At 32.1% G+C, this 22,161-nt stretch overlaps 3 protein-coding genes across 3 annotated transcripts; all 3 read right to left on the reverse strand.

Annotated features, from left to right (window-relative positions):
• Positions 1 to 1,666: 1,666 nt before the first annotated feature.
• Positions 1,667 to 4,234, reverse strand: LOC133185611 (toll-like receptor 4). Its single transcript, XM_061320925.1, has 2 exons — positions 2,539 to 4,234; positions 1,667 to 2,040 (listed from the first exon to the last, which is right to left on the reverse strand). The coding sequence occupies exons 1-2, from the start codon at positions 4,232 to 4,234 to the stop codon at positions 1,667 to 1,669; spliced, it is 2,070 nt and encodes a 689-aa protein (XP_061176909.1).
• Positions 4,235 to 6,207: 1,973 nt separating this feature from the next.
• On the reverse strand, positions 6,208 to 6,945 carry LOC133185613 (uncharacterized). The gene is made up of 2 exons (XM_061320926.1): positions 6,753 to 6,945; positions 6,208 to 6,565 (listed from the first exon to the last, which is right to left on the reverse strand). Exons 1-2 carry the CDS (start codon positions 6,932 to 6,934, stop codon positions 6,208 to 6,210), a joined length of 540 nt encoding a protein of 179 aa, XP_061176910.1. The 5' UTR covers positions 6,935 to 6,945.
• Positions 6,946 to 16,356: 9,411 nt separating this feature from the next.
• On the reverse strand, positions 16,357 to 19,072 carry LOC133185281 (toll-like receptor 4). Its single transcript, XM_061320396.1, has one exon. The coding sequence runs from the start codon at positions 19,054 to 19,056 to the stop codon at positions 16,489 to 16,491; it is 2,568 nt and encodes an 855-aa protein (XP_061176380.1). The 5' UTR covers positions 19,057 to 19,072; the 3' UTR covers positions 16,357 to 16,488.
• Between the last annotated feature and the right edge of the window lie 3,089 nt (positions 19,073 to 22,161).

Below are 22,161 nucleotides of genomic sequence, written 5' to 3' on the forward strand. Positions count from 1 at the left end.
AAGTAATGAAATGAAGAAATGTGCTAAGCTGGTATTTTTACACAATCAGTTATTAAAGTAAAGGTGTAAAAATTTTTGTAACAAATTTAACACTGCAGGTCTCAACTTGTCCAAAATATGACCTCAACAATAAAAGAGTTAAGCACGGTTAATACATATACTTTATATATACACAGGTAATAGACAGGTATATAATCTGTAAAAGACTGTCTTTTTTGATAAAAATTAATGTAATGTCCTTGAATTAGTACATAGAAAAAGTAATAAAAATAGAAGCTTAATTGAGAAAAAATAAAAACAAAATGGTAATCTTCAAGTACCAATGATGTTTAAAATATATAAATTAAAAGACAATATTCTTCCGATTTATCGGTATTAAAGGCCAAAAATTCGAGTCTATAATTTTTATATAGTAGTTATTATTGTAATTTTTAGCGGAAAAAGAATGCCTACTTCACTAAGATGTGATTCTAACTGGAGTTGTAACACCCCCCCCCCCCTCTCCCCTTTTTAGTTCCCCTCAAAAAAGCATAAAAGAAAGGAGGGATAAAATAAATCGGGTAGTTACATTAATGTTGCTCCTACGATCATGAGCTTTTTGCCTCCGTTGAGATGGCCAGAGATATAAATAACATATAATAAATGTGTCTCCGAGATGGCGAATGATTACCCACGTGACCACAATATCACATTTGTATGGATAAACTTAGAAACGATTACGATAATACAAACATAGGCGTCAGAAGCAAATTGAAAGTGGGGTGGCTATTTGAAAGTTGGGGGAGGGGGGCTAAACCAACGAAAAAAGGTAAGCTCCAATTTTCAATGCCTATATTATGTCTATCTTTGCAAAAAAAAAGGGGGGCTAAGCCCCCCTTCCACCCCCCCCCCCGGTTCCGACCCCTATGACAAATACGTGTAAATTTTCATTGGAAATTTGCTATATATTCTGTTCATATATATTACTGATTTCTTATTAGAGAAATTATACAATAACAAATATATATCTACTTAGTATTTACTTTTGTCTTCTCTGATTTGAACACACTCTCCACCAACGGCTCATACATTCGTGTATGAGAGAGAAACGAACGACAACTCTGCAAGGGAGATTGATTTAGCGTGAATGTAATGCGCACGCGCAAGATTGTAAAATCCAAAAAACCAGATGATTTCCGGAATTTTTTGAGGAATTTTCGTTGATTATTAATTAGCGAAGCTTAATTGAGAAAAAATAAAAACAAATTGGTAATCTTCAAGTACCAATCATGTTTAACATATATCAAACAAAAGACAGTACTCTTCCGATTTATCGGTATTAAAGGCCAAAAATTCGAGTCTATTATTTTAATATAGTAGTATAGATTATTAAATTTCACAAGTTCAGCATTATTTTACTAGAATAATTTTAAATAATCTAAAAATTTAAACCTAAGTAATGCAGACTATATTCTAGATCTCCACATCATTTAGATAAATGTTTCTGATACATATAGATAACGACACGGGAAAATTTGCAGAATAAAATATGACGCTGTATTGAAATATAAATTCGTTGTCGAAGCTTGAAATCCATGAACAAGAAAACATAAAACATAGTACACAAATTCAGAAAAGAGAAAGTTATTGTGATTTTGCTACACAATTTCCAAAGTAACAGTTCATTTCAAATGTATAGGTCTTTCTCTATTTCTTGTCTAAGCGTTTCCCAGAACATTTGATATCCAAAAGGCTCTTCGGGATATTCTTGATAATAACCCTTCTTTATAAAATCACTAGCTTTTTGAGGATATCTTGTCTTGCAAACATCTGGCATTAAAATTAAATGCACAAAATTTAATGTTTTTCTTGTCTGAACTCCTTCCATCCTGGCCATATTTAACTCGTAGTCCTGCCAGTCAGATTCCAGAAAATTCTTGGAAACAACACAAATTGTTCTTTTACTTCGACTGATGTAGTCCATTATATTATTTGCGTGATCTCCGTGAGGTTCCATGTCTCTATGCATTATTGCTAGTCTTATATGATGTCCACTCTCATCTTCAAGGTTAGGTATCATTTCTTCTTTTACAAATGATACATCTTTTGCCGAGTACGATATATATGCGTCATATTCAAAATTCCCGACGCTACAACTCGATTGAAGCCGATGATACCCCCTAAATTTTTTTCCTGCCATATATCGTATGTAGCGTATTTTCCAGCGGTTTTTATAAACTAAGTAACATGCAGTTATTGTCACCACTAAAGTACATCCAATAGAACTGATTACATACCAAATCAGGTATGATTTACACTTTTTGTTTAAAATATACAAAGATTTCTGAAGATTTTGTATATGGCGAAACTCGTCCAAGCAGAAATATTCGCTGAAGTCTTTAAAATGAGAAGAAAATCTTACAATCCAGTGAAGAAAGTTAATGTTTTCGCAGGTGCATGAAAGACGATTATTGCTTAAGTCCACTATTAGATTTTCACTTTGAAAATGCTGATTAAGATATTCTATGTCAGTAGAAGTAAAGGCCTCTATACGGTTACCTGACAAATCTAAAAATGTTAAATTTTTCATATGATTTATTTTCACTCCCCACTTATTAAGCCTATTATCTTGCAGCAACAATTGCTTGATGTTTGTGCTATTTTTGAATATTTCCTCTGGTAGATATTCTATATCATTATTAGATAAGTCTAAGAATTCCAGGTTTCTCTGACTTCTGAAAATTAATCCTTTAGAATCCGACGATAAACTCCTTGCGATATTGTTATCTCTGAGTTTTAATATTTTCACACCAGGAGCATGGGATAAAAATTCTGTTGATATATTGTAGCAAAAATTTTGAGAGAGATCAAGTTCTTCTATCGCCTCCAATCCATAAACGGGACCTTTCCATGAGTACCAAATGTTGTTTTGCACGAATATTTTTCTTAAGGATGGTGCATGAACCCCGAATTTGCCTAGAACCCCAAAAACACGACTTGACGTCCAATACAAAATCTCAAGCTTTGGTGGTGCATAAAACGTAATATATAGTTCAGAATGAATTTTACTTGCCCTTTTGTACTCCAAATGCAAATCCTGACCTTTTTTTATTTTGCATGGATTAGATTTAGAGAGTTGATCACGTGCGCCTGATGTGCAATTAGAAGGACGTATGTCTGGATTCTCATCGCACCTCTGAAATAATTTAGTTGTTATATTTGGTAGGTTTAGCTGATAACTAGCATTAAATACTTTCAATTCTTCCAATAAGCGATAATCAACAGAATATATCCCCACTGATAGTCTGTTATTTGCCAGAGACAGGTTTTGGAGTGTTTTGGGGAGATTATGTAAGACGCATTCTCCAATCCATTGTAGCCGATTTCCTGCTAAATTTAATTCTTCTAACGACGTATTTGAAAGGTATTCTAGGTGACTCTGAAACAGTTGTGTGTCGGCTCCTCCCAGGCACCTGATATTTTCCAAGTGTAGTTTCTTGATATTTGTATATTGCAGATTAAATGTTATGTTTTGTAAACTAGCAAATCCTAATTCTATGTTGTAAGAAAGAAACAATTCTGATAAATGTTCCAAAATACCAAAAGCTCCAACATCAACATTTTTGATTCTGCATGCTGAGAGATCCAAGATACTCAGAAATGGAAAGTATTGAAATGTTGTGTTTTTAATTCGTCTAATATAACAGTATCCATTTATTCCTGAAAGATCCAAAATATGCAGTCTTCTTAACTGAGAAAAATGTTCTCCAAAAACTGTTCCGTTTGGCGTGTCGATGCGAATAACTTCTAATTCTTTCAATTCTGCAAACACGGTGTCATTGATAAATCCATCTTCCGAGTTGTGTTTAATATTTAGATAACGCAATGATACCAGAGGGGAAAATAATCCTTTAAAGTAATTTTCATTTGAAAGTTTCACTTCATTTCTTTCCAGATTTAAAACTTTTAAATTCTCAAGACAATAGAATGGATTCTGAGAGAAATTTCCGATACTGTTGTTTGATAAGTCCAGCTCTATAATTTGAGATGGGTCAATAGTTATTGTTCTATTGGAAACAGTTTTCACAGCCTGGGTATTTTGACAAAAATCTGGCACAGTTAAGAATTCCTGGGAGGAACAATTTACTTTTACTCCATCTCTTTCCCTATCATAAGTACAGCTCTCAATCAAATAACATTTCGCTTCAATGTTTATGTATATTAAAAAGACACAAAGGTATGCAATTTTATCCATGATACGAAGGCTGTAAACAAAGAAGGGCTATTTAATGAAAGCAATAATTATAATAATCACATTCAGCTCCTAAGCACTTATAAAAATCCAAATCAATCGGATTTCTTCAAAATTGAAACATCAGACCTGTTTAAGACGACGTGACTGTACCATGCAATGCTAAGATTGTTGAGGACTATAAAAAAAATACATATAAATCGCAACCCGGAAATAAACGTTTCAGGACTTCCACACGGAAGTAACTATTTGTTATCTTGTTGTTTATTTATTTATTTATATTTTTGGACATCAAATACTCTTAATTAGATGAAATAATTAGGCCCAAAAGAAAAGCAATTGAGGAATTGCTTATGTATTTACAGGAAATCAACAGGATAACTTTAACGCTAGCGCTAGAGGCATGTGGAATCTTTCCTTCAACTTTATTTACATTTTGACATTTTATCCATCTATATATATATATATATATATATATATATATATATATATATATATATATATATATATATATATATATATATATATATATATATATATATATATATATATATATATATATGTATGTATGTATATTTGCATGTATCCATGAGCTTATTTCAAATACTAGCACTTAATTACGCTCAATTGAAAAATTCAGTTATTACAATTAAAATCTTTCTGTATTGGATTTTAAATCAATTAAATGTCTTAGTCTACATTTTAAAGTGTCATCAGGATCTTTTTGTGGAGATAAGGCATTGACTACGGGGAAGACACATTAGCATATATATGTATAAAGTCCTTAAATTTTACTGAACTTAAATTTCAAAAGCACAACGTTATCACAGAAAGAATTATAACAGCGGGCTCCTATTAGTCAATACTATTCTTGTTTGTGAATATATATTTTGTCTCGATCAAATTTTAGAGATATACTGACCTACAATTGATATATTGTTCTATCAGTATATAATTATTATATTATCGCTTTAAATTAAAAGGTTACCGGAAAACTGCCAAACATAACACAAATTTTTATTGTTTCCTTTTTTGTCTTTGGAAGTGTCACATGGCAGTAAGAGGAAAAATGTCTAAAGAACTTCTTGTTAATAATCTAGAGATTGCGCATTTCGATTATGTAAAATACTGGTTAAGAGTCCAAGAGTGTCACCTTTAATCAAGTTTGGTAAAATGAACCCTGTACAATAGCATCTTTCAGTGACAAAACTTCTCTATACCGGTCGCAGTAGCCCAGCGGTACATGTAGGTCGTCCCTTCTTGATCGGAAGGTCAAGGTATGATTCTCGTTCCCGGCGCAGCGTCAGACTTGAGACGTATTACACAAGTATTGACTGTTCCTTCGCCATGCTCCCGGTACTAAGATTGAAAGTCATCGGTCTTTCGGATATGGCCTTAAATCCATAGGTCCTGCGTTACGGTAGGCGTTCATGAAATCAAGAACCCTGACTGTTCAACGGCCTGCGTGCAGGGTATAGGTCTGAATATGAAGCCTTTCACTGGTACTTTGTGACGTTTGATATAGATGAAAAACTCTCGCAAGGGAGTTTTCAACATGGAATGAATACCTATTATGAATCATATTCAGGTTTTGTTAATATATTCCTTTCAAGCAAGAGACAAGGTTAAGTATTATTAAAAGAGCAGAAAACTATTGATACGGACATTCCTGTCTTTCAGACTCTGGAGGCAACGCTTCAAACCTTCAATCACCATTCTATATGAGTTTTCTCTCTCTGAAACCTGCAAAATGAGGATTTTGTATAATCTTTCAGTTTTTCCAGGTTATTCTTTTTTTAATATACATTAAAACACTTTTACCTATTTCATCTCATATTATAGAATTGGAATAAAAAATTAAAAATAACAACTAGTTTTCATCAGTTTTTATCTACAAAGTACTTCAAACTTGTATATTTATTGTATGAAATACTTCTTATAAAATATATTTACCTGAACTAATTCAACTGCCAAGATCAATCCATAAGATATGAACTCTGAATGTTCCTGAATGTCCTTTCACTAATGCACATGATGTTCATATTGTTAAACAGTTGAAGAGCTTTGGATACACTAGCCCCTGAGAATAAAATACTGCCTTCTACTTCCAAGTTTCCAGAAGGTAGCCTTGAAGTCATGGGCTGGCTACCCCAACTGAACACAAATCCACAAGCGGCACAGGAAGACAACATGCGCACAAATGACCTCTTTATCACAACTCTGCACTGCTCTTGACAACTCCTACAGGATGACAAAAGTTCTTTCAAGCAACTCTCATAGACTATGTATTTCCTCTCTCTATGGGCTCTGTCTTCTTGATGGTCTGTGATATCCCTGAGGAATATAAAACAATAATATCAAACTTTCCTTTGAAGTAAATATAAAGTAGAAAAGCAATAGACTTTAAAAAGGTTTTTCTCACAATAAAATTAGATCTGAAGGGAATAAATAACAGTTTTTCTATAACAGATTTTAGAGTATAGTTGAATACTTGGAAAGGGTGGAGATATATTATGCTTACAGTTCATCAATTGCTTCATCACAGTCATCATCAGATTCATCACCTGGAAGCCAATCTTCATCGTCCTCGTCTGAGCTGTCCTCTGGGTCTGTGTCTTGTTGATCTTCCTCATTGCACTGGAGGGATAGTCCTGCTGCATCAGTCACAGTTCCCACAGATCTCTGGACCACATCATCTGTCATAGTTGCCGTTGATTTCAAACATCAAAATATAAAGTGAAAATGTATGTATATGTTTGTTGCTGAGGGGCTTGTTGTTTGTTTTTTCTTTCTCATAAAATTCATTAATACATTATTTTATCTATAAAAATATACATATTTATAAAAGATAATAAAGCATAGAGAAACATGTCATTTAAACATACAACACAATATATAGAAATTCTATAATATTCCACAATTGAAAATATTGCCAATGGTTCCAAGCAGTTTAATATCGCTCATTTACTTACTTGGATTTGTGCAATGTTTTTATTTTAAAAATATATGTTTTTATGACTCTGGGTCAAAGGGAAAAAATTAAAAACAGGACACACACAAATCAGTCATTCGGGTCAGGTGTAAAAATATGATGTATTGGACCTGTTGGAACAAATTCTTATTTCTATAAACATGATAAATACATACCCTTTGTGCTTCCCTCTTTTGAAAGCTGGCTTGATACTTGGTATGACGACTTGTGGACTTAGGAGAAGGGTCGGGTGTGCATCGGGCTTTAATCTTACTTTAAATCCTGTAAGATTCATTGAGTCCACTACAGATAGGTTCTTTGTAAAGCAGTCCGAAGTAAAATGGTAGGAACAAACGACAGAATGATAATTTGGGGTCCATAACTTGTCTAACGTAGTGGATGTCGAAGCAGGGTTGACTCTGTTTACTTGGTAAATCCACTTTAAATACAGATCTTTCTTCTTCTTAGCGTTTGGAAACCTATGAAAACTCACACCAACAGTATTTTCTGGATTGTTCTTACAATTTACAACCGCACAAATCACCATCTTTTACTGGTATTCAGGTCTTTTTCCGATGTCCATTTACTTTTCTTTTATCGCAGTGACTTTCTATGGTAGATATAACGTCACTTCCGTTTTTACGACGGAAAGCTACGAGCGATCCCAAAAAGTGCCGAAAATTTACCTGTTTGTTTATTGGCTGTTTTCTACACTGTATGAATGAGTTAGAACACGGAGATTTTTACTAGGCTTGTGAATTATTTATTTTCTTCGCGATTCCGCACAGTTGTTACATGTTTCCGGAGACCTTTAAGATTTGGGACAACTTGATCTGAAAATTAGAAGTTTCATATTGATGTTTTGAATAAAAAAAATCGAATTAAAATCTACTCCAAGACAAGAACATATCGATCATTTTGAATTTTTTTAAAGGCAAAAATGAATTTTTTTTTACTTTTGTCACCAGATGTGAAGAAAATCATATTTTGAAATTATCCTTGTTTACTCATTTTTAAGGAGGTATTCTTCTCATATTTCTTGTATTTAAAAATTAATGAAATTTTCATAGATTCAAGAAGACATTATTATTAAGTAATGGTATCAAGTAGATTAAATTTGACCGTTTTATTTTAAAAGCAAAATCGGGTCAAGGTCATTATAATTTTCCTTGACCTTAGGAATAAAAAATACTGTTGCCAATCACGCAATGCCTACTTCTATTTCAAAAGTTTAATGTTTTTCGTTTTGCATAAAAAGGTATTATAATTGGGGTCTCTCAGATGATACTACCAAATTGACATAAATATTTTAACTAAAATAGATATTGGCTAATCCGAATTTCCTCTATTTTCTTAGATTTTTAGGATATATAAGTTATTTTTATATGCTTCGTATATTTAAATTTTTCTTATTTTCACATATGGTAAAGTAGTCATATAAAGATACAAACTGATACAAAAAAAAATTTTGAAAGTTAACTAGAGAGAAAAACACTTTTTATGGAATTTTGGCTCAAATCTGTACTTAGATCGGACGGTTTTAAAAACAAAATTGTAGTTTGTTTGAAAAATCATATTTATTTGATATATTTTAAAACTTCAGTCCATTATTTTTAATTTTAGTCTTTTAGTCTTTTAGTCTTTGATTGTTTAAAAATTTGAACTAAATTCATCGTTTTATAGTAATTTTGAGAAGCGGAAAAGGAGATATTTTCATACGCCGCCGTTCCGCCAAAAATATAGTCCCTGCTAGATTTCAAACCCAGTTTACAATTTCTATTTAAAGTTGTACAATTATGATGAGGAAAGAAAAATATGATCTTTTAAATCTCTTACATCTAATTTTATAAGACATATAACAAATATACTTTGAATATTTCATCTAGTCAGAAACCAGACAAGAATCCCTCCTTAAGGGAAATTAATAGTATGAAATGAATAAATAATTAAGGTATTTGATGTTAAAAGGGGGTGAGGTGGATGAATTGAAGAGAGGTTTTAATGGGATTTGAATATGCCCTTTTAATATTACATTCTTTAATGCGGGACTAAGTGTAACCATACTTTAATTATTCTAACGAAAATTTCATGTAAAAGTTGTCTGTCTACATATAAACACACGATCACGTAAAACTAAATTCACTATAATCAATCTACATTGTTAAACTAATTTCCGAAATTTTTTTTTTATTTTGCTTTTTATTTTACATGGACATTGCAATTGGAAACATAGATCGCACGGTAGCCTACATCTATGGTTAATTACTATATACCATAAAGAGGATGCAAAGGAATGTTTTAAAGAATCACTTTGGCTTTAGAAGCTTAATTATATATTGAGGATTATTTATGCTAGTATATTTATAAAATGGTATTAAAAATCATCACAAAATGACAGGGGAAAGCTACGGATAGAGCGACATCGAAAAGTTTGCAAGCAGGTAGGTTTATTGAAGAATCTACTTACAAATAATTACTTTTGGGAAGGAAGTAAACTTTGAAAGAAATAGTTTATTTAGTATATTTAGTAAAGATTAAGAGCAAATCCGATAAAGAACAAAAAGATATCTAATTTAAAAATTAGCATATTGAGTTTTTGATTCATTTTTTGCTTATAACATGCTTGTTTTACCGGTACAGTATAAAAAGCATCTAGGTCCAACATTTTTTTCCTGCAATACGTACTTTTTAATTTTTTTTTTATTTCGGAAATACATGTATTATGAACTCTCAGTATATCGTTTCGATTCATAGAAAAAGAAAACTAATTAATGCCTTGAGTCAGTATTTTATGTAATTAGATATGTAACGAAGCGGTACAAGCAAAGTCAATATATATTTTCAGTGATAAATATAAATACATATTAAAATTAAATCAATTCATCAATACTATGTACATGTACATTGTAAACAGAAATAAAAAATCGAGTTTAGATGTGTATTCTATATTGTTCTCTCTTCTGTTTTTCAGACTTTTTGTGACAGAAAGTGCCTATGAAATTGATTTTTTTCAACAGCCCTGACGATCGCCAAGAAGTTTTAAAGCACAAGAAAGACCACCCAATGATTTTCCCAAGCATTTTTCCCTCCAATCAATGTGGCTTAGCTATAATTGATTGTGGATTTCAAGGCATGTTTCCTGAGCCACTCCTGCCTCATAGATTCTGCTCTATAGTTTCATGTTTTGACAGTTATGATGTATACCACGATGATTTATCATATGAGTACATGTACAAAAAATAGCAAGAAAATAGCCTAAAAATTGACGAGGCCAGCAACAAAGATTTATTGCAATGCACATTACCTACTTTTATAATTTTTATCCAATAATTTATCAATCTTAAATTTAAAAGAGAGAATTACAATGATGAATAAAAATAAAAGAAATAAATATTAATTAACACGTTATTACAGTCGCCTGCGTGGCAAAGTGGTTAGAGCGTCTGCTCTAGAGTCGCGGAGCAAGGAGCTGATCCTTACCTCGCGGGTTCGAATCAACTGCGGGACGTGGAGACCGGTCCTTCGGAAAAGACCGTATAAACCGAGGTCCCATGTCGCAGTAGGTGTTGGCACGAAAAAGATCCTTCATTACTTAATGGCCCTGAGTGCCGAGTATAGGTATAGATTTGCAGCTCTCCACCGGCAAGTGGTGGCGTCTCCATATGAGTGAAAAATTCTCGAGAAGGACGTTAAACAAGAAAAAAAAAACATTATTACACATTAAACAAATTATAAAAAAAAAATTAAGTATTTATAATTTTTTTGAAAAATTAATTAATTGAAAAGAATCCCAATTTACAGACAAAATGTTTTCGGATGTTAGAGGAAACAAACCCATTAACACATAATAATTTTAATACTTTTAATAGGGAAATAAGTAGATTGATGATTTCTTTATAGACCAACAATTAATTTAAAATTGAAGATATTTAATAATTATGGGGTGTTTTAAATAATCATTAAAATCCCATCCAGGGGAAAATACAGGAAGAAAAATACTTCTTCCTTCCTTAACTTTTAATCAGAGCCTTCAATCTGATCACCCTTAAATGAAATATACAAATGAAATTCATTTGTTAAAGAATAAACCACTGGCATGGATTCAAACACCCGATTATGACGGTGTCTTGTGCTTTTAAAAAGTGATAAACTTTGCTTTCATGGAGATACTTTTGCTGTTTTGCTGAAATCATATTTTTTACACAAGGCAGTCTTCGAATGAAAATTGAAAGTTAGGTTCTTTGCCAATAATTCTAATTATCAAAATCAATAAAGGTGAAATAGCGTATACCTTCGTTTCCTATCTATTTTCTGACGTCAACATTATCTAAAAATAGCTTTTGTATCTATTGTATATTCTAATATAAATTGTCGAGAATAAGCATAAAGGGAGATGTACGGGTTGTCTTGGTCCGTTAAATGTTGCATAGATTGCACATTCTTGAGCGAGATCCACTCTATATATAGAAATCGCTCTATTGTAGTTCACAGTTGTGAGTTTTTATTGCCAGACCATCAGTTTATTATTTGCAGGATACAATAAAACTTCACTTCCGGCTTTCTAAATGTGTTCTCTCCCGAGGGAGATAGCAAAGATATATGAAGGGTTACACAAGTGGAAAGCATATCTGAACAATTGACTTCCGTCAGACTACGACATAAACCTTGCTGTCGATTTTCACTTTTGCGCAATAGTATGCAACGGTGAATTTATTTCAGTTATGAATGAACGCACAATTTATGCCAAGGGTTACATCCTGTACGCGTAATAGTATATATTACATATATTATTATAGGTTGTCCCAGAAAAAAAATCTCATAAAGTGCCTGACCAAATTTTTTCATTCTTGCACAATATTGGGAAATGATCTTTTTGTTATCATGGTAAAATACTATAAGGCTGTCATCTCATTTGTATATGGACATTGCATTTTAAGGATTTTTATCACGTCTCAAATTTTTTTGATATGACAAAGTTTACATGCTCTGGCGTCATAGGTGTCAATCGTGGTCAGGCAAAGTACTTATTGTGTATACAAAACGGCTCATTTGTTGTGTCTATTAAACCTGTTAGTAAATAAATAAGTGATAATTGGATAATTCATAGCTATTAAGGAATAATTTGTGGCTTCTGGATGCAGAAATATGCACAAGAAAACATTTAGGAACTTTTTTTTTCATATTTCCTATACTTGGTCTAGAGGTGGAAGGGGACCTTTTTTCTGCAAACGCGAAGGCTTCGTCTCCATTCTGAACAATCGTTTATGTCCGATCGCATTTTTTTTCTATACTTTGAAATATTTTAAGGACATGGTACTTTTCTAAAACGAGAAAAAATACCCAACACGCATTTTTAAAGTGACACAGAATCTAATACGAATGTTGTGCACTTCGTAAAGGCATACGGCACCATTGAACACTGTTCAAGTCACTGTAACAGATAGAAGATATATACAGGATATATATATATATATATATATATATATATATATATATATATATATATATATATATATATATATATATATATATATATATATATATATATATATATATATATATATATATATATATTGAAGAAGTTGAATTAAAATCCTCATTTTTATAGATATTTACGAAGTCAATTTTAGTAATTCGTTCTATTTAGTCCAAGTCCCGAGTTGTCTACGGCTTCGTCTTCGGTGTCCTCTCTTATTGTCGGCATATTTTCTTGGTTATTTCTCTCTGCTAGACGTTCATACATAAAAGATTGACCGTCCATAACTAAAAGAATGTCGTTGATGTCAAAGTTTTCACCGACCTTATTGTGTTGTCTATTTATCTAACGTCAAAATCTATTTGATATATTTCTCTTACGATATACATGTATAAGCTTTTCGAGTTCTAATTGTCCATTGACACCTATGACGTTTCAGTACCACGTGACCCCTATCTACATGTAATTAGTGGAGATTTTTACTTCGAGAACTCTATATTACAGGCGTTTAATTGCCCAATTATAACTGTTTTCAAAATTATTTCATAATTAAACGATCATTATATGTTTCAAGAATATAATATTTCATTTTTAAGAAATTTAAATACGTGATAAAAACCCTTTAAAGAAAATCAAAAATTTGTGGTCGGCGTATCACAGTTTTTTTTTACTATTTAAAAATAGCATTATCAGTGATGTTTTGTTTATTACCACTATTATACGGAACTATTATATGATAAAATTTACATTGGCAAAATTTTTGTGATATGTGGTTCTAATGTATGAAAATTCATTTGTTTTACATATCAAAAATGACAATTTAATAACGGTATATGCACAATTAATTTTCGTTAGATTTTGCCAGAAATGGCGACGTCGGGGGGGGGGGGGGTGACTTTTGTTTATGAGGGAAAGGGGATGAAAACTCTTGAATTACATAAACTTATCTTAGAGACTAGTTTATACCTGGTAAGAGAGGTTCAAGGATGGCTTGATTGGTTTTTCCGATGAAAGTAGAGCTTGGTAAACCAACAAAAATGACGACAAATTGAAAAATAAGAAGCAGGACATCATACAAGGAGATCAATTTCTCTAGAAGTTGGAATCATGATCTGGGTTATAGAAAATTGTCTATTCAAAGAATTAATCACACGATCTTTCGATGACTCTAAAATGTGTAAGATTGGAACGTCGGCTACTAAATGAAAATAATATGCACTCTCCAATTTCTGCTTCAAACGAAATTTTAAAATAAAAAAAGAAGCAACATTATTTATCAATTTTATAAACGCTATGACATCGTCGGCGTTGCACCGGCAGCTATTAATCAGTAAGATCAGGTTAACTGGGAGAGAAATGTTATTTATAGAGATATTAGTCATATACACGGCCATAGGCGATAAAGGGTATTACCTGGTGAAGGTGACGCTAATTACTGTATACACATGGACAGTGCCTATTTAAATAACATTTTTGAAAAGATTTTAGTATATATATGCACTTTGAAATATGAAAAAAAAGAAATTCATCCGAGTAACCGAGTACCGATTTTGGTATTCGATACTCGGACGTTCGATCAAGTACCTGGTTAACCGGATACTCGTTGACATCCCTAATTATAAGCATAGCTGCAAATGCATTCTACAATTTAGGGTTTCATATAATTAACCTTGAGAAAAACATTACATATTTCAATACAAATCTATATCCATAATCTTATCATTTTGATTTGAATCCCAGTGAATTTCAAAGATTATCCTTAGGGTTTCTATGCACATAATGGGACTTGTTGTACCATGGTTGTTAGATTATTTTACCTTGATTTCTACACAAACAAGACAGGTGTCATTAGAATGCTTTCCTCTACCCTCATTTCTTCCTCTCTTTCATTTGAAAACCCTCATCTTCTGTAAGCTTCTTCTGCTAAATTGTCAATGTCTTATATTTTCAACCCCTTTAATATTGTACGTGTATAATGAGATCAACTTACTTTTCCTTTTAATTTCAATAGAAATATTTTGAGATTAAACTATCAAATAAAATCAAATTGATATAAATATAACTAAAATTTGTGTTATAAAATATTGATTTCGAAACACTCATTACTTTACACTTTCAAAACTCTTGTCTATCTCCAACACAGTGAATGGTTCAGCAAAAATGATGAAGAAATGAGAGTCTGTGATCTTACCACTAACATAAAACACTAACCAAATGAAACATTATCATTAATTATAAAACCATCTATGCTTCATTTATGATCGCATACTATGTACATCACTAGTTTTCTTCCTATAAGACACCGACTGCGATTTCACAGCAAATTTTTATTTCACACGGGATGCGGAAATGTGTCTCTAAATGGAAAACCGAACCAAGCGGATACTTTAAATTCCGAATTGTTTGTTTTTTCTCTTGAACCTACGCGTGGGTGACGTTAAGCATAGCATGGCTTTTAGACAGCCTAATGTGTATTTACCCCTAGTAATTCTTTAAATTTCATTAAAGTTAATCATATCGTATAGGAAAATACTAGTACTCTCAAAAAACTCTCAAGGAAAAACGAATAAAAATACCTCCTATACATTTTCTTATTGAATATTGATCAACAAATATATTTTAGGGTAAAAAGGCATTTAAAGAAGATTGAGTGATTTTTAACCTTAAACAATACTTTAGTTTCTTCTATTTACTTCTATTGTTTTATAATGTATGATGTATAAAGCCTTTGCTATCATTGCTAAACACCATAAATTACTTCTAATTTCTTATTATTCTCAGTAATAAACATTGGTACATGTATCTAAAACTAGATTAAAAAAAATTGGATTGGTCTAAATATGTAACTTTTTGTATACTTGTACGGGGTACAACTACCAACTTTTTATAAAACCTTTTCTCAGACACTGAAGAGACACAATTTGTCGAAATGCACATCTGGTGCGCACCGTAAATGATTTACTTCAAAGAAATTATAAATTGTTTCACGAAACGATTACTATTTCAAGCTTCATTTTGAGACTTTTTAAATTTATTTATGAATTAAAGAGATATCCTTCCTGACTGAGGAGCGGATGTTCTTAAAGTACAAATTTTGGATCCTTTAGAACAAAATATAACCCTTGCTGTCACATGTAATATACTCAATGATCAATGATCAAGCACCTCTTGAGCATCTATGAAGAACGGTTCAAACCCATCCAGTAAGTCGGACTTTTTTAGAACAAAAACTCAGTGAGTAAGAAGACAGATATAGAATTTCTTAGCTAAAATATTTTGTAGGCACAACGATCTAAATATCATTTTGGTTCCACTGAGACAGCAAATATTTTCCATCTTTCAAATATCGAATAAAAATAATTTCCTTAGTTATGTTTTTTTTAATAGCAGGCTATAGTTTACAACAGTACATGTTTTGAATACGTTGATAGTGTAGTTAGGGCGTAGACTGCGTTTCTTTGTGATATGTTAGTAAACTAAAGATAAAATATAGCCTACTTCTCCTTATGACAGATAATTTAGGTATTTATATTTCCATTGCAGATTTTTTTATGATTAAAAAGGTGTCATAAAGGACTCTGCGTTAAGTGGATATTTCATCTTAAATGTGTCTGTATGTGAGTAAATGACTGAAAAATATTAACTGTGAATTGTTTTAAATAAACAGGAGAAAAAATATGTATTTTGAATGCCAATGTAATAAAATAAATTGCAATAAATCAATATGTACTCAGAATTTAAGAAGATTGCTTTTCTACACATTTTCAAATCAGTCAAAACAAATGTATCGCAAACAACATCAACTTTGAATTAATTGCTCCTTAATATTTTAATCAGTTTCTCCCAGAAGTCGTCATAAGCACAAGATTCTTCGGGATATTCAATAAAAGACTCTCTCTTTACAAGGTCCATAACTTTACTCGGATAGCCGCTGTTGTAAACTTCCGGTAACAAGATAAGTATAACAAAATCTGCACTTTCACGGTCCTTTATCTCCTCCACTTTAGCCATGTTTAGTTCATAGTCACGCCACTTTGACTTCAAATATCTTTTTGAAACAATGCAGAGAACTTTTCTACTTTCATGAATTCCAGTCATTATACAATCTACTTTTGAAAATCCCGGGAGATAGTCCCTGTCTCTAACAAGAAGACGCAATCCACCAGTGGTTTCAAGCCGAGGTATCACCTCTTTCAATACAAATGTTCTTTCCATTCCAGCGTAAGATAGAAAGACATCGAATTCGTAGTTTAAATTAGTGGAATTTTGAACATTCAGTTTGTCCCTAGCTCGGAATTTAAGTTTAGTTTTGTACACAATATAGCGAATCTTCCATCTGTTTTTTACAAGCAATATTCCCGTCAACAAGCTGATGATTACGGCTAGTGAAACAGATCCTGTTATATACCAAGTCAAAAATGATCTACAAATGTTCTCTAAAGATAAAATTGATTGATCCAAATTTTTAAATGAAAATTTTATTTTATCAGGGTAACACTGATAGAGCTGAATATCTATGAAATTAGCTCTGTTTATTCTGATCCATTGAAGAAAATTTTGATTATCACATGAACAACCTAAAAGATTACCAGAAAGATCTACCATTAACTTAGACCTCTGAAAGGCATTCTCCAAATGCACTCGGACTTTTTCATCAAAGGATCTTATCCGATTCTGGGAGATGTCGATCAATGATAATTTTGTCATATGATCAATTTTTACATTCCATCTTGATATCTGATTGTTACTGACATTTAAAACCTTAAGCTTAGAAGAATTCTTTAGCACTAGATTTGAGAGTTTCGTTATTCTGCAAAATGATATATCTAAGTTCTCAAGGGAAACAAAAGACTCAAATGTTTTTCCCATTACATCTTTCTCTAGGTCTTGACCTATGTCATTGTGTGATATATTGAAATTCTGGAGTTGTCCACCATTTTTAATGGCATTTGGGGATATATGTGAGCAAAAGTTATTTGAAACATCTAGTGTGATTTGGTTATTTGTTGGTTGAATGTAAACAGGACCTTCAAAAGAGTGCAAAAAGTTATCCTGTAATTCTACAATCCTAAGGCTCGGTGCAGAGATGTTAAATTCAGGAATCTTAAAATATAATCGACTGGAATAAGCGTAAATTTCTTCCAGATTTCGTGGAAAATGCCACATAAAGCTTGAAGTAGTATCGATGTTATTCAGAGTTTGGTTATTTGTAACGTCTTGGCAATGGAGAACATCATTACACGATTCTCTCTTTTCAATACATTTATCTATAATTGAATTAGGAAACTTTGCTGGATGCTTCTGCAAGCTCGTATTGTAAACTCGCAAGTTTTCCAGCATACTAAATTCAAGTACATATAGGCCAGATGTTAGTTTGTTTTCAGCCACTGACAATTTCTCTAAAGTTTTAGGAAGATTTTTAAAGACTCCTGGTTCTAAAATTTCCAATCGGTTACTGGCTACATGTAATTCTGTAAGGTTAGTGTATTGGAGAGAAAGAAGGTGATGACATTTAATTTCTGTTCCAACTCCCGCTACACAATTAACTCCATTAATATTCAGAGATTTAATTTTAGTTTTGTTCAAATTGTAAGTTACATTAGGCATAGATGCGAAGCCTAGCTGACGGTTGTAGGAAATATTCAGATGCTGTAACCTTGGCATGTTACTAAACGATCCCTTATCAATATCCTTTACATTGCAGTAGGAAAGATCCAAAACCTCAAGGAATTGCAAATTTGAGAACATTTTCGAATCAATATATTCAAAAATACAATTGCCTGCAATCCCAGACATATCTAAAACTTTAAGATTCCTTAAATGCAAGAAACTTTTTCCAAATCTTGTGTTTGGTATTCCATTCATTTTTATGGTTGATATAGAAAGAAGATTTGCAAAAGCATCTCCTGGAAAAGATATAGATTTTTTCTTGTCGCTATTTCTTTTTATGTTAAGCACTTCTAAAGACGACAGTGATTGAAATAGTTTCTCGTAAATTGAATGTTCCAGTTGATTTCCCTCTAGGTTCAAAAACTCAAGTTTTGTCAAATGTTTGAAAGGATTTCCTTTTACAGTTGTTAAGTTATTTTCAGATAAATCGAGATAAGTCAGCTTTTCTGGCAGTTTAATACTTTTTGACTGAATCACTCTGATCTTATTTTTACTGAGGTCTATCCACGTGATGCTGTCGTTCATATTTGGTATAACACTAAGATTCCGTTTTGAACAATTCACACGTATTCCAATATCATAAGAAAAACAAATACACTCAATGCTACTGAACCAACAAGAATTATTTTCCCGTGCATCACTATGAAAAAAGTCAATAAACATGGACACAGAAAACCAGATGAGAATTGATGCCTTGTTATTCATCATAGATGTTGCTGCGAAATTCGTCCTACATGCTGTGTGTTTTTGAAGTGTGGCTACTATGAGTGCTTTCTCATTTAACTTGTCTGCCTTTACCATAAATGATAAACAAGTGGTCGGTTATCAATGAGGAAGTTTAAATGATATAATGCATGTGCTAGTAGAGTTAACACTTCACGCTGTAAGAGGTTTATTATATTTTCATTCTGATATTTGTAACATGCTTTGCTTGTCTCCTGTGCCCTAGATAAAGTTTATTCACATTCAATAGCGCTTTGGGAATAAGGGTTTATTGGCGACCCAAAAAATTACCGTATCAAATTTATCAGCATCTGATGCAAGTTTCCTAGGGGGAGATTTCCTGTCATATCAATCACAATGGCTGAACAGGATAGCAGTTATTCAGAGCATTTGATTAAGAAAATGACTTTGCAATAATTTAATTTATGCAAATAGCTTTATCATTTCAGTGTATTTCATAGATGAACTCACAGTCATGGTAGTTCAGTCAGTAGAGCGCTCTCTCCGTGATCGGAACGTCGTGTGTTCGAATCACGGCCGCGACTGACATAAGTCGATAAAAATAGCGCTCGGCACTTTGAAGTGAAAGTTGCGGGTTCTTCTAATAAGACCTTAAAAACCGTGGCCATGTGTCCAATAGGCGTTGGCACGATTAAGATGCCTCACTGCTCAATAGTTCTGAGTGCCGAGTAAAAATCTTAGTTTGAAGCCCTTCACCGGTATATGGTGACGTCTCAATATGCGTGAAAAATTCTCGAACGATACGTAAAAAACAACATACAATCAACGATCGTTTATTTTCTCAAATCTCAAGTATTATCTCGTTTTGTCCCTTTCAAATTTTCATTTCAGCTACTGAAATGGGATTATATTGCTTTTACTGGAGTGTATTTACTAAATATGCGTACACACACACACACACACACACACACCCTCACACACACACACACACACACACACATATATATATATATATATATATATATATATATATATATATATATATATATATATATATATATATATATATATATATATATATATATATATATATATATATATATATTAAAACAATTTCATCGGGAGCCCGACAATCTTTTCATGTAAAGACTTCAGAATTTAGGCATAGAACTGCATTTTCCAAGTTATGGCTACGTTTCCTTACACAATTACCAGCTGATGCACCAAAATCAAATGTAAATGACTAAGAACAGGAAGATGAAGCACAAGAAAGTCAGATCGTAAGTATACCGATAAATTATACAGAAAGGTACTCTCAAAATCTAGTCGTTAAAAAAGAGTGTAGCAAACCTAAGAGTTGCAAGTATTGAATAATATGCATGGCGTTAATTGCTATAGGTTAAAGGATGGAGATACAGAGAGAATTTATATACATGTACATTCTCCTTATCTCCATCTCCTAGCCTCTAGCAATTAATCAAAGTCGTACAAAACAGATGTGGCCCTACACTTCCCAAGAATGATTTTTGTGAATATTATCTTGTTTATAGTACCAAGTTTGTGCTTCATTACTTTGTAAAGCTATGAAACATTTTATATGCACCCATAGGTGCCACAGTGAATTAATCTGCAGTTTATGAAGATATTGTTCGTATCTATGAAATATTTGAAGCCTTAGAGTTATATAGAAATTCAGAGAGTTTCTTTACGCTAAGGCCCTTCATATGGACTGGTCATTGTCCGGATATAGTATTTTGTTTCAATCTTGCCAATAATTTTCAGTTAAGCCAGATAAATTGTTGACCTATTTATTCACTTTCTGAGTTATTGATTGAACATAGTTTACAGAACATATTATGTTTGATCATGAAAGGTTTGGGAGCGTGTAATGAACTTGGGTTTCAAAATTGCATACTTAATCCATGTTTTACCGGTTAGCACTTTATGATACCAGGCACCTGTGCACTAAATCTCCTAATATTAACATTTTTATCACGTATTTAAATTTGCTGGTATGACAGATCGTTAATTATATATTAATTATTGGAAACGATTATTGATATTTCAAATATCACAGTTATATGTTATAAATTGCTATAAGATGGCCTAATTTCTAATCATATAAACTTTTGATTCGATATCCCACACATTACATAAGCTATATTAATATAATTTTATGAAGGAAAGGGTATTATAAGGGACAAATTGGAGCCCTGATTTGCGCTTTTTGTGAACATGAAAAGTTTCAATTAAGTATCTAAAATGATTCCAAGGTATAACAGCCTAATATACTTTATTTTTATCCTTATAGACACACATAAAGACAACAAGAAGGTGGAAGACTTCATATTCATTTCATTTATTAATTTTGTCCAATTCAAGATAGTATTAGTATTAGACAAATTATAGCACAAGTGAGTTTATCTTTTAATTTCAAACAGATTGTACGGAAGCCAAAAATAAATTTAAAAAAATGAAAAACGAAATTATTAAATAAAAAAAAAAATGAAATTATTAAATTAAAAACGAAATTATCAAATAAAAAACGAAATTATTAAATAAAAAACTGAAACTAAAATACGGAATTTATAGATGTGCATGTAGGGGTCTGAACCCATTAGTCATTCCATAAAGCGCACGTAACAAGTGTGATATTTGCATTTACACTCAGCTATTCCCATATCGATAACATACATGACCATCAACATAACCGTAACCAGATGTAGTAGACAATCACAATACATGAATAGGGAAGAATTTTACCTTTGGTTATCTAATATGCTTAGATCTATGTCTTTATCTTACATTAACATGAATAATTAATTCTCGAGAGGGACGTTAAACAACATACAAACAAAAACATGATTAATGTGAACTTTGACCACTCTGATGAATTGACCAGTAATTCGATGACAAGTTTACGTTAACTGTAGCTTTCTTAAACCCTCAGCTCAGAAGGTCTAATTATCAGCAAATAATGAATCTGGACATGAAACATCAAAGAGATAATGCTAATAAATTGCACAAATATTTAAGATATACATGTCTGTTAAGATTTCGATGTTTACAACCGCTGGACTTTATAACATTTAGAAAATTCCCATGGCTATAAATCATTTTTCAATTATC

The sequence above is a fragment of the Saccostrea echinata genome, unplaced genomic scaffold (genome assembly GCF_033153115.1).
Source record: "Saccostrea echinata isolate AGI-Se365-2 ecotype Australia unplaced genomic scaffold, CSIRO_AGI_Sech_v1 ptg000012l, whole genome shotgun sequence".
Taxonomy (NCBI): Eukaryota; Metazoa; Mollusca; class Bivalvia; order Ostreida; family Ostreidae; genus Saccostrea; species Saccostrea echinata.